Source organism: Pseudophryne corroboree, chromosome 4, assembly GCF_028390025.1.
Source record: "Pseudophryne corroboree isolate aPseCor3 chromosome 4, aPseCor3.hap2, whole genome shotgun sequence".
NCBI classification, from domain to species: Eukaryota; Metazoa; Chordata; class Amphibia; order Anura; family Myobatrachidae; genus Pseudophryne; species Pseudophryne corroboree.
In genome coordinates, this window is record NC_086447.1 from 164,556,110 (window position 1) to 164,572,930 (window position 16,821).

Consider the following 16,821-nt stretch of genomic DNA (forward strand, 5'->3'; position numbering starts at 1 on the left):
TCATTAGAACATTTGATACATCTCCCCCTTAACCAGTTACAATTAATCTGGTGTGGACTCCACCCATCTGCGAAGCTTCTGTTCAGCGCTGTCCTCTACAATGTATTTTTTGTTCTCAATTTCATTTTCTAACACTATAATTTCCAGATTGTTCAGGTTAGAAGGTACTGTGGCCTACAGATATTACAAATTATAGGCTACGAGCAGTAGAGCAATTTGGATGCATCACAGCTTTGTGAGATCATTCATGAAGCACCAAATAGTGCTCCTCAGAGTTATGCAGCTTTAAATGCTGTGTGTGCCTGGATTTGTGTCAGTGTACTGATCTCTTCGGAAGGGCGTGTTGGTTTGAGGAACAAGATGGCCACCTTTGAATAGAGGAGGAGTTTCCAGGAGCTCCTGGGTTGTCTTTGCCCATTAAGCTACAAATAAATTGTAACCAAATAAAAGAGCAATTGTTACTACTTACAGATATTTGAAAAACTGTTTCTCCCTTCTCCATCTGCTATAGTCCCAATGGGAATCAAAAATATGTAAAATACTACAAAAGATAAATCCACCAACCATAGCAAGCAGCCATCAAATAGTTATAGCCATGAGTCCCCATGCCTCCCCTTCACCGGCCAGCCAATCATAAGCGTTGTGTTAGTGATGTCATTGTGACATTGGTAGACTGCATTTTCTGATGTCACTAATTAATAATGCACTCATAGGGCCTGCTGTTTGCAGGGCGTATCTTGCGTGTCTCCAAACTATGCATACTTGGTAACTGCGCACATGAAGTCATGCAGAGTCATGCGCATTTGGATCTCATCCTACCACTGATGAGGTGTAACTGAGTTATAACAGGGCATTCTCACATAGGCAAGGTTCACTGAGGACGTGTCAGCAGAACTGCAGGTTGAAGAGGTGGACATACGTGTAAATACACCTGTATCTGGGTGTTCTGTTTTTGCACCTAGTATAGGCTGGTGTGAGAGCGCACTGATGATGATGACTAGTATCTAATCAAGCGTGCCGGTAGGGGGTGGACGCATACTCTATGAATATAATCGTACTATATACTGCTGTGCTTGCTATTGGGAGCACAAAGGCCCAATTTTCTTCCAGGTATACATCAGCCACAATAAACATGATTATTGGGTCAGCCTGTTTGTAGTTAAATGCCACACTTTAAAGAGAAACAAAAAATCCCACCGCGCTGTCAAAAGCAGCCAGAAAGGGGGATATCAACCCCACAAAAAGTGCAATAAATAATTAAATAGAACCGGCGCTAAGTTGTTTAACTAAAATAATCACATATGATGGATGAGATAGTTAAAAGAGTTTTATATAGAACTAGCTGGAGTACCCGGCGTTGCCCGGGATTTTAAGAATGTCTGTTTACAAAAATAAATGTCAATATTAAACACACAGTATAAATAACATTGTAGATACTGAATACCCATGCTTTGCTACGGGATGACGATGGTAAATTAGAGTGATAGTTGTTCGTTAATTTACCTTGGTTGGAGATCTAGTATATAGGCATATCTTGCTTCCCTGACTCACTTTGTGTAGTGGCCAGACTCCTTTTTGTTCCCCCAAGGGACCCTGCTCTTCCCACTATACAACTCTCAGTCTGTGGCTTCCTACTGCCTCCATTCCCCTCCTCACATCATGTCAGTGCCCCTGTGAAATTATCGATTTTTTTACAGTTTCTTATACAGTGCAGCACATTATGTATCTCCTGATATACTCTGTGCTGCTGGGGGACCATGCTACTTCCACTATATAACTCTCAGTGTGTGGGTTTGTGCTACCTGCATTCCCCTCCTCACATCATGTCACTGGCCCTGTCACATGCAGTCCTGTCATCACTGACATATCATGCATGTCCTGATATAGTCTGTGCTGCTGACCAACCCCTAGGGGTGCTAATGGTGTGTTACCCCCACAGTGTTTGTTCCCAGAGTGTAAGTCATATGTGTAGCAAGTTTGTTGTAAATCGCTTCAGGCATTCCAGAGTTATACTGTCTGCTGAAAAACTCTGTGCTACTGCCTCACCCCTAGGGGTGCTAGGGGTGTCTTCCCCCCACAGTGTTTGTTCCCAGCTTGGAAGTTATATGTGTACCAAGTTTGTTGTAAATTGGTCCAGGCATTTAGGAGTTATGCGGTCTCCTGAAATACTCTGTGCTGCTAACCCCCACAGAGTTTGTTCACAGATTGTAAGTCAGATGTGTATCAAGTTTGGTGTAAATTGCTCCAGGCCTTCCACAGTTTTGCTGTCTGCTGACATTCTCTGTGCTGCTGTCCCACCCCTGGGGGTGCTAGGGGTGTCTGACCCCCACAGTGTTTGTTTCCAGAGTGTAAGTCAAATGTGTACCAAGTTTGTTGTAAATTGCTGCAGGTATTCCAGAGTTATGCTGTCTGCTGAAATACTCAGTGCTGCTGCCTCACCCCTAGGGGTGCTAGGGGTGTCTTCCCCTCACTGTGTTTGCTGCCAGATTGTAAGGCATATGTGTGCCAATTTTTTAGTACATTGCTCCAGCAATTCCGGAGTTATGCTGTCTCCTGATATACTCTGTGCTGCTGTCTGCCCCCCTTGGGGTGCTAGAGATTTCAAATTGTTTTAGTTGCCTCCGCCATGTTTTAATATGCTCGTATGTAAAATTTCACAATCTTCACTTGTAAACTGTGGATTTGTATAGAAATACAGACAGAAGGACAAATTTTCAGTTTTATATATTAGATTGCATAAAAACAGTAAAAATACACATATAACGAAAAACACAAATGTGAGAATCATATAGAAAAATGTAAACAGTTCTGTCACATAGGTGATAATTCACAACTTTGGATCCCGCACTTAATATTAATGGATTTACTCCACTGTGCAAACACTTAGGGGTCTATTCAATTAGAGTTGGAATTTCCGACAAGTCGGAAATAGTTCTGTAATCCGACACCCCCTATTCAGTTGCGGGCATTTCTGACAGGTTTTGGTCCATTATCGACAATGCCGATTCAACTTTTTTTAATGTCGAATTGGCATTGTCGAAAACGGCCCAAAAAACTGTCGGAAACGCCCGCAAATTCGACAAAAAAAGTGGATCCGTGGCTAATCCGCCGATCCATGTGTTTTCTGACAAGTTGGAAAAACGGCACTGGAATTGAATAGGTGGAATCCAGATTCGACCTAAAATAGTCAAAAAGTGCAGTTTTTCCGACTTGTTGGAAATCCCGACACTAATAGTACAAACAAGCAGCTGGTGTTACTCGTCCACGTAGATAAATCACAGTCCATATCAGGATCCCTTTTCATTAGTGGAGAGCAGTTGTTCCCAGTGACAGAATACTGGGGGTCATTCCGAGTTGATCGCTAGCTGCATTTTGCATAGGCAAAAAAATGGCACTTCTGCGCATGCGTATGCGGCGCAATGCGCACGCACGACGTACTATTACAATAAACGAAGTAGTTTCACACAGGGTCTAGCGATGCATTTCAGTCGCACTGCTGACCGTGAGTGATTGACAGGAAGTGGGCGTTTCTGGGTGTCAACTGACCGTTTTCAGGGAGTGTTTGAAAAAACGCAGGCTTGCCAGGAAAAACGCAGGCGTGGCCGGGCGAACGCAGGGCGTGTTTGTGACGTCAAAACAGGAACTGAACAGTCTGAAGTGATCGCAAGCGCTGAGTAGGACTGAAGCTACTCTGAAACTGCACAAAATTATTTTGCAGCCGCTCTGCGATCCATTTGTTCACACTTCTGCTAAGCTAAAATACACTCACTGCACATGTTATATCTGACCCACCTGCAGTGCACATGGTTTTGCCCATTAGAGGAAAATGTTGTTTTGTAATCAACCTTGAATTAGGCCCTAAGGGGGTCATTCCGACCTGATCGCATGCTAGTTTTTTTCGCTGCGGTGCGATCAGGTCAAAACTCGGCAAAACTGCGCATGCGTATGCACCGCAATGCGCAGGCGCGTCATACGGGTGCAAAGCGGATCGTTGCTGAGCAATGGATTTAACTAAGAATCCATTCGCACAGCAAGGAAATTGACAGGAATAGGGTGTTAGCGGGTGGCTATGTGACCGTTTTCTGTAAGTGTTTGGAAAGGGCGGATGTCTGACCTTAATTCCGTACACGAACAGGTTGAAGTGATCGCAGCGGCTGAGTAAGTTCAAACCTACTCAGAAACTGCACAAAACTTTTTTGTACCGCTTGGCTGCAAAAGCGTTCACACACTTGCAAAGCAAAAATACACTCCCCTATAGGCGGCAACTATCTAATTGCAGTGCTGCAAGAAATAGCTAGCGAGCGATCAACTCGGAATGACCCCCTAAGTTCGGGATCCAAAATTGTAACTGTTTACATTTTTCTGTATGATTCTCAGATTTGTGTTTTTCATTATATGTGTCTTTTTACTGTTTTTATGCAATTCTATATAAAACTCTTTAACTCTATCTCATCCATCATATGTGATTATTTTAAACAACTTAGCGCCGGTTTTATTCGATTATTTATTTGCCACACTTTAAAGGTCTGTCTGTGCTCCACAAATGTGACTTTTACTGACATAAATATGAGAAAATAGGCAAAAGGGAGTTACTATACAATGCACCATCCCGTCTGTCCCTCATGTGATTGACAGAAGTGTTTTCTGATAACTACTGGAATCTGTCCCAGATATTTGCTCATTTCTGCCAGACCGTAACAGAGTGTACATAACAACAACAACAAACTTGTTTCAGTGCCCGTCTCGCATGAAAAGTATCACAGCAATAGGATTTCCCGATGGAAGACATGGCATGATTTGACATGTACTCATTAGGTCGAAATTAACAATGGCGATGTCACAATGTCAACAGTTATGATGTTTACATTGTTAAAATGTTGGCATTGGGGTTAAGGGCCTCATACATTACAGCTATATTGGGGCCGGGTAGGAGAATCGGGAATATTAAACATGTTTAAAAATCCAGATTCCACGATCCTGGTGCCGAAAACGGTGGGGATCGGCAAATCGGACATTTTTAACCTGTTTAATTTCCCTTAATTCCCAGAAGGATCACTGATCATCAGCGGCCGCCGGTTGCCGGCTCAGCGGTGCCGCAGATCGAGGAAATAATAGGGCCTTTACATTGCAGGAGGGTAAGGTATAAGCACCAGGGGGAGGTTAGGGTGATGCATTAGAGGGAGGGGTTATGGACAGGGCAAGCATACTCTCCAAAACCGCTACTCTGTCAGATGTCTGTGCCAGATCTCACAATAACACGACCCGGGAAACGCCACTGCTGGCACCTAGAGCAGGTAAGTCATCACTGGCTCACCAGGGACAATATGTTGATGTTCTAAAATGTTAACATTTAATTAGTGTCTACATGATGAACATCAACAGGCCATACCACCCCAACCTAATTTATACGCATCCACAAGGTTGAAGTGACAGATGTTTAATGAGGAGGCTGACTTTCTGGGCACCTAGACTTCATAAAAAACGCTACAGAAATACAGTATAGGCACGGATTATAGCCAAAAGCCACCAGCACATACTGTATGGGAAAATCTTGCTACTTGGAAGTCTTGAAGTAGCAAGATAGTAGTCTTTGGGACCATTTACTAATAAAGATGAGCCAATGTGTATGTGCTTAGTTCTCTCAACCAATCTGCAATTGCTGTAGCTTTAATTGATCTAGAACAGTCTACACCAGAGGTTCTCAAACGCGGTCCTCAAGACACACCAACAGTCCAGGTTTTAAGTTTATCCATGCTTGGCCACAGGTGACTTAATTAGCAACTCATGCAATTTGATTTAACTGTGTGTGCTCAGACATGTATATACCTAAAACCTGGACCATTGGGGTACCTGGAGGACTGCGATTGAGAACCTCTGGTCTAAACAATGAAATAAAATTATAGTGTCATAAACAAATAAAAAGCCTTTTAATCAATCATTAATGCAAGCAGTGTCCAGTACCCATCCTTGTGTCCCAGTAAGCTTTTGATTTATGTCCAGCCCTGTGTATGGCTCTACAGAACCCTAATGGCTCCATATAAATATAGATAAATTAGCTATGTTACCTGTGCTCTTCCTTTTTAATATGTATTGATAACTTGCCTGGACTATTTTTAAGTGCATATGTTTTTTTTTTTTGTATTTTGCCAATTAGAAGGGTGTAATAATTCTATGGAAACAAAATAAGTATTTGCACTAGAGCTGTACATTGGTAATTCTGTATATACCTGGTGTATCCATGTTTGTTATTTATAAAGCACAAGGACTGAATCCAGGCTCACAGATTTCTGCGCAGAATGCTGACTGGCTGCACAATTTAATTATTTAGTGAATGTGACATAATTATAACATATGCATTCCATTCCAGTAACAGTAAAGAGTTATTCACCCGGACAGCTAGAACTGCACTCACAACCTGCTCCTGACGCCTTTCAAAGTCATAAACGTTCTCTTACACTATACCCTAATGTTTAAGCAAAGGCTTTATGAGAATGCAGTCTGTCATTTCATGAGGACCAGTGCACTGATTCACTACACTTCCAGGAAGATTAGTTCATCTCACATAAAAGCTGCTGCAGCAGAGTGTAATGGTACCTTATGTTGCACTTGCAGGTGGGGCTGGTTTAAAATGTGCAGAGGGAGGGGCGTGTCCTAACTAAATTGCAGTGTAAAAATAAAGCTGTCCTGCATTTGTGGGCTACATGCAAAAGCAGCCAATATTTACCCTGTATGGAAAAAAAAAGGAGAAAAAAAAGGCCTTTGCACCCCTTGCATTGCAACATGGTTTGTCCAGGTGCAAATTTGCTCCCCCCTTTGCTCTCAACTCAGAATTAGCACCTGACCACATCTGCCTTCGTTCAGTGATACATTATTGCTTTTATTTCTACAGCTCCCTCCACTGTTCCCATCATGCACCAGGTCCGAGCTACCATGAAGAGCATCACCTTGTCTTGGCCTCAGCCAGAACAGCCTAATGGAATTATTCTGGATTATGAGATCCGCTATTATGAGAAGGTGAGATCTTATCAATGTGTTCTGTTGTAAACTCATTACTTCAATTTACATGTCCACTCTTATTACAGCGCTCGATGCCACAGGGCACAATGTAACCGTGTTAGCGAATAACTGGCTGCAGGATTGATAGTAAACAGCACTAAGCCATTAACACCCTCCTCATAGCTATAATGATTTTGGAATCTGCCTGCATTAGTGTTCCATAAAGTGTGCAATCTTAACTGACTCAATAATGTTCATTTTGGCTGCAGTTACAAGAGCTGGCACCTTCATAGATGTAAGAGGGAAATCCTTTTTGTTCAGCGGGAAGCGGTGGCGTCTCAATTGGAAATTCCTTGTAGCCCCCCTGTAGTTGCTGTGAGTTGTAGTAACAGGACAGCCATTAGATCAGATGCTGATCTGAAACCTGTTTCTTCCCTACGGCCGCATTAAAGATTCATGGAGGAAATCACAATAATCTATTTTTCCTCAACTGTGAAACTCCATTCTTTGATGTCCATACTTAGCAAGTTTAACACCTGCTGATCAATGTGTTGATCTTTCTAGCTTCTGGACAATACATTGATTGCTACGTGTTTAGCTGAAAGTACAATACCAGTGATTAGGCTTTGCTGGAGAAGAAATGATAATTAAGTTTATGTGATTACCTAATACGAGTGTGAACACTGCAACCTGTTCCAAGCACGGATAAGAGTCTGTTGCATCCACACAGCAGCCAATGAAAGGGAGTGGGGGGAGGGGGGGGGGACTAATGTAAATGATAAGGCACTTGTCGATATCTACAAGTTCGTTACTGAGCAGGCAGATATCATAAAAGTAGGATATTGTAAGCAATCGCGTTCGGTTACTTTTAAGCATATTATAATGTGTTTGATACGTTATGTCGGCAAGAACAGTGATGGAGACCATAAGCCTGTCTCCGCAATGCCAACCCAGTTGAAATGTTACTTAAAGCTTTGTAACGCTGTCAGCAGTATAAATGTAAGCGTGGCGTAAGAACAGCATGCTTACAGTATATTGCCGACAGCATTAACTGGGACAACGCCATGGTGCGACAAGATTATTGGCCGGAGTATATGGCTTGCATTGTATAGTATTATATCCCAAGTGCCAGCATCATAATCAGAGGAAGAATTGTGAATCACTGAGACATTTTGGCCGCCCTTCTGCAATTTCTTCTGTTACTAATAACACGGAGAAGGGTAATTGTAATGGCGTTACGACTGACAGTGTGCAAACGACAATCCCTGTAAAACGCATGCCCTCTCCATTCTGCTAGATTAAAAGCAGTGTCAAGTAAAATAATCACGTCTCTATTGATGGGGAATTCTCTCACATGTGGACTGCAGAACAGACTATAATTAGGTGTTATGGCATTTATACTGTATTTCCACTTTCAGGAACAGTTCTATGACGATGACCCTAAAGCAGCTTTAAATCATTATTGTAAGGAATGCCAAGCTGTTTTTCAGGGGTTCCCTTCATCAGATTGTTTATAATGTACTGCATTTGCCTGTACTGGACATATCCAGGTGCAATGTTTATTACATACATTGCTTTATTTTTCTGTATGCCTTTTGTGATTTTCACTAAGGTCTTTCTATCATGCAGGCAGAGTTATTTATTTCTGTTTCCTAAGGTTCTGTTGTATCTAAGGCAGAGAACAAGACAGATGCTGTATATGTCATGTTCAAAAAGAAACATCTCTGCCCGGATGACTAAAAGCACCCAATGAATGAAGTCACATAGACAAAGTGATGTGCTAAATAAACATTACAGGAGGAGACGACAATCCTATAAGTTATAGGCGACTACAACTTTCAGATGCTAATTATTTGCTGCATGGTTTTTTTATCAACAGGATCATAATGAATTTAACTCATCAATTGCTAAAAGCCAGACAAACACGGCCAGCATAGATGGTCTGAGGCCAGGAGTGGTGTACGTGGTGCAGGTCAGGGCTCGTACTGTTGCAGGTTATGGAAAATACAGTGGGAAAATGTGCTTCCAAACGCTGACTGACGGTAAGTGGGGCTCCCATAGATGTGGCTTTTGTGATCATTTTGTACATAGTCTGCAGTTAGTACAGGTGTGTCCTCATACATTATTGCTGCTGATGCACCAAACACCCATCTCAGTGCGCCATGCCCTGTGCGACTCTGCTAGCGAAGAGCGTCTTTTTACCCAAAAATGCATCTTAGTAGCAATGTGACTGTGCTGTGCTGATTAATCTGATATGCAACACTTGTGTGCGACTGTGTCTGAATTGTATACAAAGCGCTGTGATACAGGCTCAGTCGCACACAGATAAACAAGTGTCACATACTGTATTACATTAATCAGCACAGTCTCCTGGGGCATCCTAGTCACATCGCGTTGCAAAAAAACATGCATTTTTTATTTTTTTGCTAAAAAGATTCCCGACACATGCAGAGTCACTTGGGAACTGGCGGCTTACTTGTATATTAAGCATACTGGCATATTAAGGCCAGTTGTACGAGGACACATCTGTAAGTAGCGCACTGGACACTCCAGGTGACAGCATCAGTGGACAAGTGAGGAAGTTGCCCAAAGTAACCAATCAGCTTCTAGCTAGTGTTTATCAAATACATGCTAGAAAAATAATAGGTAGAGCTGATTGGTTGCTATAGGCTTCTTATCCACTGTTTAGGACAGTGATGGGGAACCTTCGGCCCTCCAGCTGATGTTGAACTACACATCCCAGCATGCCCTGCAACAGTTTTTGCATGGCCAAATAGCAAAACTGTAGCAAGGCATGCTGGTATGTGTAGTTCAACAACAGCTGGAGGGCCGAAGGTTCCCCATCCCTCGTTTAGGAGGTTTGATACATTTCCTCAATGTCTAAATAGAGAGACAGTGTTACTGCTGCTACAGTAGCATGCAGGGGCGTAGCCAGAACTTTGTTGGCCCCATAGCAACATTTTGAAGGGGCCCACATCCCAATACTTCTAGAGAGACACCTCTCTGCAGCAGTTAATTTTATGCCCTATAATAGTGCCCTAGTGCATTTTCTGAACCATAGTAGAGCCTTATTTAATGTTATGCCCCATAGTAGTGCCCTAGTTTCTTTTATGAATCGTAGTAGTGCTTAAGTTCACCCTGTGTCACATTTCAGAGCTGCCAGTACACATTATGCCGCACAGTACCCCCAATTCACATTGTGATATATAGTGCTCCCTGTTTATATTGTGCCTCATTACAGTGCCCTGGTTCATATTATATAACATTAAAATGCCCTCCAGTTCATTTTATACCACACTACAATGAGCAGGGGCATACCCAAGGAGAAAGTTTGAAAGGACCCCTACGTACCATCCAATGTCGAAAATGTATATAACACATATAACTGACAGGGAAGGTGGGCCCCTTTCAGCTCTGGACCCCATAGCAGCTGCACTGCCTGCACCTATGGTAGCTATGCCCTTGGTAGCATGTAAAGGCCAATAGGCCATCATAGCCCAGATCTGTGATGTCCACCTGACTAATATGTCTCCCAGCCAGTGGCGACTCTAGTGGAGGGAGCAGTTGGCGGCTCCAGAGGTGGGGCTGCAGCACAGTCCAAAATTCAAATAGGGGATCCACACCAACTGCCAGTGAGTCCCAGCCAGTGATGTTTTTGGGTGGCAGTTGGTGCGCCTTTAAGGTCCAGTGATGTAAAATGGGTCTTGTCTGGGTGAAATACGGAGATGCAAAATAGATCCTAACCTTTACAAGTAGGACCACCAGTTCTGAACTCATTTAATTGTAAATCCTTTTGCGCCTTGAAAATGGCCATGTGCCCCTCCACCCAGCCAGGAAATATACTCCATCTCCACCTGCCGGATCTCATTTCTGTACTATTCCTAATTCCTATTCCACAAAAGCAGCTGCAGAGGGATGTCTACTCCATACTTTACTAGGAACGCCTTCACTCTGTCAACTCCTATACCTGTGCAGACTTACACTTCTTCACAAAGGACTACCTCCGCTATGTGTGTTTCATAAATGGCATCCAGGCTGTAGGTGATGGAATGCAAGCAAGCAATTTAGTAAAGAGATGAATAGAGTAATCTGCAGAGGGAAGGCGCAACTGTACTTCCAATCTAGCAAATATACAGTATAATATAGCATTCAATCACTTTAATTCACGAATATAGATGATAAATAATATAATATAAGGCATCTTAATAACTGCATCAAAGTAAAAGAAAATGAGCAATCATAATGGGTCATTTGGTTGTTTTATCTCTTGTCAGATTCCATGTAAGAATTGATTGACATGTGAACATTTACATATGTTGGCAATGAAGGGTAAAATGGGAACATTTATTAGATTGGAAACTGCGTATGCCTCATTGAATCAGAGTGTTTATATACATTATTCCATACACTGTTCGCCCTGTGTGCTTAGATGCATGCATTTTCCCTGAGCGCAGTATTCAGGAGTATCAGGCACTTTGCCTATTCTGTTTAGAATTGATCTCTGCTCCATCAAACTATTACGGTTAAGATCTTTTTTTTTCTTTTTCATTTCCATTAGTTCAATACGTAAAATCCAGCACGTGTGTCACTGTTTGACAGACACAAGTGTTCCCTTCCGTGAGCGGAAACATTCCGCCCACGCCGGCACGGGGCACAGTGCCAAGCTGTTGCATGCGTATCTCTGCTGGGCAACTCTCTTTATCAAGTCTGGGCATTAGGAAGGGAGTTAGAAGTGCCAAGAGTGACGCTGTGCGTTCTATTGTTCCAAAGCACTTAACACCTTCTCTACCAATTTTCCCTGGACCGTGCGCTTAGTAAAGGTTAGCAAGCCAAGAGTGAGAGGAGATGACAGTTTCCTCCAGTTATTTAAATAGTTGTCACTCTGGAAAGAGAAAAGCAATGGATTAGATGTGTTTAAAGTTAAATCAGGGATGGAAAGGAAATGTACAGTATGTTGGAAGAGGAGACCTAAGATCCAGCCTTATTTTTCCGTACACATACATCTATACATAACTGTATATCTTATGTATACTCAAAATCCCTATATGTTGTAAGTTTGCGGGCAGGGCCCTCTTATCTCTTTGTCTGTCTGTTATTACTATTCTATTAGTATTTTGTTCCCAGTTGTAAAGCATAAGGGAATATGTTGAACCTACAAAAGTAAGGAGGAGAGTTATCAAATATTGGAGAGAGATAAAGTGGTCATGGCAACAATCAGCTTCTAATTTTAATAGCATAGGGGGGTATTCAATTAAGTGCCTTTTTTGACTGTTAAAAAAAAAACAGCACTAATTCGACACAGGGTATTCAATTTTGTGCGTTTTTTTTAATCCATTTTAGCCCATGCCGTACCACTTTTTTTTTTTTTGTTGAATCGGTATGGGCAAAAATTGTACCAAGAATGGGGGAGAAAACACCCGCGAATTTGCCAAAGCACGTGTATCAGCGTCGAATTCGCCAATACATATGGTTTTCACCAGTGCCAGATTTTTCGACCAGTCAAAAAAACAACACGGACATTGAATAGGTCGAGTGTCGAAAAACGTCACTGATTGAATACCCCCCATAGCCCCTACAATGACAGTAGCAGACTGGCTGCTATAGGCAACTTCTCCACTTTATCTTTCTCCAAGATTTGATGAAGCTCCCCCTTTACATAATACACAAAAATAGATATCAGCAAAATTATCCAAATCATTTTGTGAAATATTCCCAAATTTATTCAAAGACTATTATGTCTATGAACTTTCAAATTACCAAATGCAGTGCAAAAAGAGAGGCAAAAGCGGATCTCCTCGAGCACGTCACCGGAACGCCTCAACTTCGCATAACTCAATGTGCATAATTCTTTGTCGCAGCTGAAATGCTTTATTCTTCCAATGTCTAAAGTAGCTTCTCATCTCAGAAGCACAAGTTATCACAAGGAAACAGTGCCACCCAAAACAGTATACTCATTAATGTCAGTGAGCCATAGTGGTAGGGTTATCATTTGGAAAGTATTAAAATCATAGGTCAGACAGTTGTGGGCATGGAAAGTGTTATAGAAGGAAGCTGCAGGGAGGAGGACAGGAGCAGGAAGGATGCGAGATATGTACAGGAAGCACAGAAGTGGCAGAGACATAACGAGACAGTGATCTATCTAGAGGAACGTCAACATGTCATTGTCCTTCATAAGACAATAGAAAAAAGTGAACAAAGGTCAGTTTCTATATTCTATGAGCACTAACAAGCTAAGCATCATATTCCAGCTAAGCGCAGACAAGTCAGAGTGGTAGAAAGGTCACTCGGGTGCTTTTATTGAGACCGGGTGGATGGTGGGATAAGTAAATATAGCTTTCCACAGTCCATCTTTTGCTGTCTACAATTGTATGTCTGCTCCTTTTCTTCTGTGTCCTTGAGCTGCCACTTGTGAATTGATCATTTTTCTTTAAAAGCTTACATAAAAAAAAGAATAGAAAAAAAAAACAATCTTCTGTAGATCAAAACCGTATCCAAAGCAGCAGAGCATGATGGGAACATTTTTATTCCACAGCGCTAGTACTCACTGCCATATAACGTCGTGTTCTCTAGCCTCCACAGAGATCAGCAGTGTTCTCTCATGGAAACGAAGTGTTAGCTGAGAGGAGGCTGGGAACTTACGTCTATTGCCATGCGAGCTATGAATATATTTGTACATACACAAGAAATTACTGGAATATGGGTTTCTGACAGATTTCCTGACCTTTGCTAGGTGAAAAGAGTGGAGGCTTATAATGGAGGCTTGACATTTCGAAGGTTCAACATGAACCATGAAGGGAACATGTATAATAAAGATCTGACTCAAAGTCTACATTCATTTACATGCTCTTTCTAACGCAAATGATAGGCTACATTACAAAGGGCTGATTGTTGTAGGGCAGCCATGTGTAATTTCTCATATTGCCTTTTACAGAGGACTACAAATCCGAACTCAGAGAGCAGCTTCCATTGATCGCCGGCTCGGCTGCTGCCGGTGTCGTCTTCATAGTCTCCCTGGTGGCCATTTCCATTGTTTGCAGCAGGTGAGTACATGCTCCTGTCTCCGTGTGACCCAATGGCTGTGATTTCTTTGTCAGCTTTTGTCAAATCAACTTTATTTGTGCATTGTTGATACTTAGAAGGCGAGACACTCAGATGCATTATGTAAATCAAATAAGATTACTTCATCACACTTCCAATTAAGCGCTTTAAGCAATTCCTCCTAATCATCTTATATCTCCCTATAACTTATGCCTACTGTAACTGTTATGACCATATCCTTCTGTGTAATACAAACAGTGAGCGCCTGTGTCTCTTGGCATCAACATTTTCCGAGTAAAGTCTTGTCATGTATTTCAGGAAGAGAACGTACAGCAAAGAGGCAGTGTACAGTGATAAACTGCAGCACTACAGCACTGGCAGAGGTAAGGTTCTGCCGCCTGGGAAATGTAAGTGACTAGACTTCAAGCATAAGGTTATTATTAAGTGGCTTGGTGTTAGATATTTCATGTACTATTCCACCCAGCGTTATTTATAGAGCACCCGTCAAGGACATAGTCTAGGGGCTTCAGTCTTGTGGCCTGAAGGAATATTCTGCAAAATACAGCCTGTAAATGACTTGATAGGCTGAATTCTTGTGAATGGAGGTTCATCTGCCCTGCTCTATGGTGAGGTCACTAGGGCCTAGTGAATGAATAGCTGCATTGTCATGAAAGTTGGTTAAGTCACAAAATGGCTGCCTCCATTGTGTGTAGGTGACAGGTACATTTAAAGTGTTTCGCACACTAAACTGCCAGTTTTCTCAGCAGTTACTATATTATACTCTATGGGCCTGATTCTGAGTCGGAAGCTTATGTGTCTACGTCTTTTGGCGGTAACATACTTCTGTAACATTATGCAAATGCTGCTACAAAGCCCTTTCCTGATGTATATCCATGCGTATCAATGTGCAAGGACTGAGTGGACCATTTTGAGTGTCTGTAGACGCTGTAATACCACTTGGTGTGTCTTTAGACACCACAATCTGTCACATCATTGAAACTTGTGTCAGCCCCATGGTAGATGCAGATATTCCTTCTGAGCATGTGAGTGATGAAGCGTCTGTGTATACAAACACTTCAGCAACACGCTGCGGCACTCCTGTTACACACCCACAGACAACTTCTGTGCATCTGGCTAGTCTCCACCCAGGATGGCCCAGCACATTTCCAATGCATTTCTGATACCATGCGCCTCGATTGCACCTGTGCCTCTGTGTGTCACATGTTTGACGCATGTGCAGTACGAGTTGTTAGGGTTTAGTCGCAATGCGATGTGACTGGGAGGCACCAGTAGACTGTGCTGATTAATTTCATGTGCAAAAATTGTATACAGTATCTATATGTGACTGCATCTGCGGCTGCTGCAGTGTAGCACTTTGTATGCAGATTTAGAAACTCAGTCACACACAGATTTACAAGTGTAACATGTCAAACTAATCAGTCTCCTGGTGCGTCCTCGCGTTGCAAATAAGACACATTTTCAGCAAAAAAGACACCCGACTCTAGCAGAGTCTCACGGAACATGGCGGGCTGAGAGGGGCTGTTTGGCGCGGCTGCAGCAATGATGTATGAGGACACATCAGTATGTTTATGTTTCTTAATTCACCCTTCTTTAGGGCCTTGTGATGCTTTGCGCCAGGTCACCACCTGCTGAGCTACAGTAGAAGTTAAACAGACACTGGCAAATACAATCCTCAGAGGGTAATTCCATTCTAGAACATGCCTGCAATGTGCTGTTGGGACAGTTGAAATGGCGGCAGCTTGTAGCCATCAACAGCACCAATTTTCCCTGACACACCACAGAGATTGCAGTAAATGTAATGATGTTCTGCTATGACACTACTTGCAGATGTACACAGCCAAAATTCAGCGGTTAAGGTACTACAACTCTCAGCATGCCCTATTGCAGGTTTACTGTTAGGGATACTAAAACTGTGGCGGGGGATGCTTAGATGTGCAGCTCCACAGCAGCAGGCGTGCCACAGGTTACCTACCCCCGGTCCAGAGCAAGGTGGCTGAAAAAAGCACCTGCATTCAAGGCTCGTTACACCCCCCCCCCTCCCCCCCTTCCCCTTCCCCATACATTTTTGAGAGCAACCTCATTGTACGGTGTTTTTTTCAAGAAGCACCAAATTAATTACTAACTATGAAAATTTGTGATATGGAATGGAAAAATAAATTATCTCTGGAAAAAATTTAGTTTTTGAATTATTATTATTATTATTATTATTATTGTCAGGTATCCCAAATAACTACAGTAGGCTTTTTTTTAAGGTGAATAATGGACATACGATCCTTTTCATAGAAAGCAAACCTACATCAGCATAACAACTGTTCTTTCATTTACACTGAGTCCTCAGAGTTACCTGTCTGCCCCATCCCCCTCGCCGTTTCCCCCTTTCTCATCACTTCTTATCAGGCCCAGCTCGCCTTGCACATCACTCAGGAGCTGCAGCTGCCAGCTCTCACCTTAGCTGCGGCCTCCAATCACAGGCCCTTGTCGCATGTGATGAATCTTGATTTCTTGGTAGAGTAGTCCCTTCATTTATCTGCTAATAGGTTTCTTATGACACAGTAAATAATAGTCAGGCTGCAGGTTTCAGCCTGCACAACGCTGCCTGTCCCCAATCTGTCAGTCTCCACATGGAAAATGTCCCACATTCTCATACAAAGACCAGCCGAGGAATGTGAAGATAGATGTCATGTGAGGAGAGGGGAAGGTAAGGTAGCGCTGGCCACAGGGACGGCACATTATGCTAGACTGAGAAATAAAAGAATTACACTGGCG

At 42.6% G+C, this 16,821-nt stretch overlaps 1 protein-coding gene across 3 annotated transcripts in view; it reads left to right on the forward strand.

Moving 5' to 3' along the window:
• EPHB1 (EPH receptor B1) overlaps nucleotides 1–16,821 on the forward strand; it is a 336,049-nt gene that overhangs the window by 284,289 nt on the left and 34,939 nt on the right. For 2 of the 3 annotated variants that reach the window (XM_063915533.1, XM_063915534.1), the window contains exons 6-9: nucleotides 6,890–7,014; nucleotides 8,876–9,038; nucleotides 13,928–14,036; nucleotides 14,353–14,417. In XM_063915533.1, the coding sequence (XP_063771603.1) occupies nucleotides 6,890–7,014; nucleotides 8,876–9,038; nucleotides 13,928–14,036; nucleotides 14,353–14,417 (462 nt within the window). Of the gene's footprint in view, nucleotides 1–6,889; nucleotides 7,015–8,875; nucleotides 9,039–13,927; nucleotides 14,037–14,352; nucleotides 14,442–16,821 lie in introns of all 3 variants that reach the window. The other variant, XM_063915532.1, reaches the window with a different exon arrangement.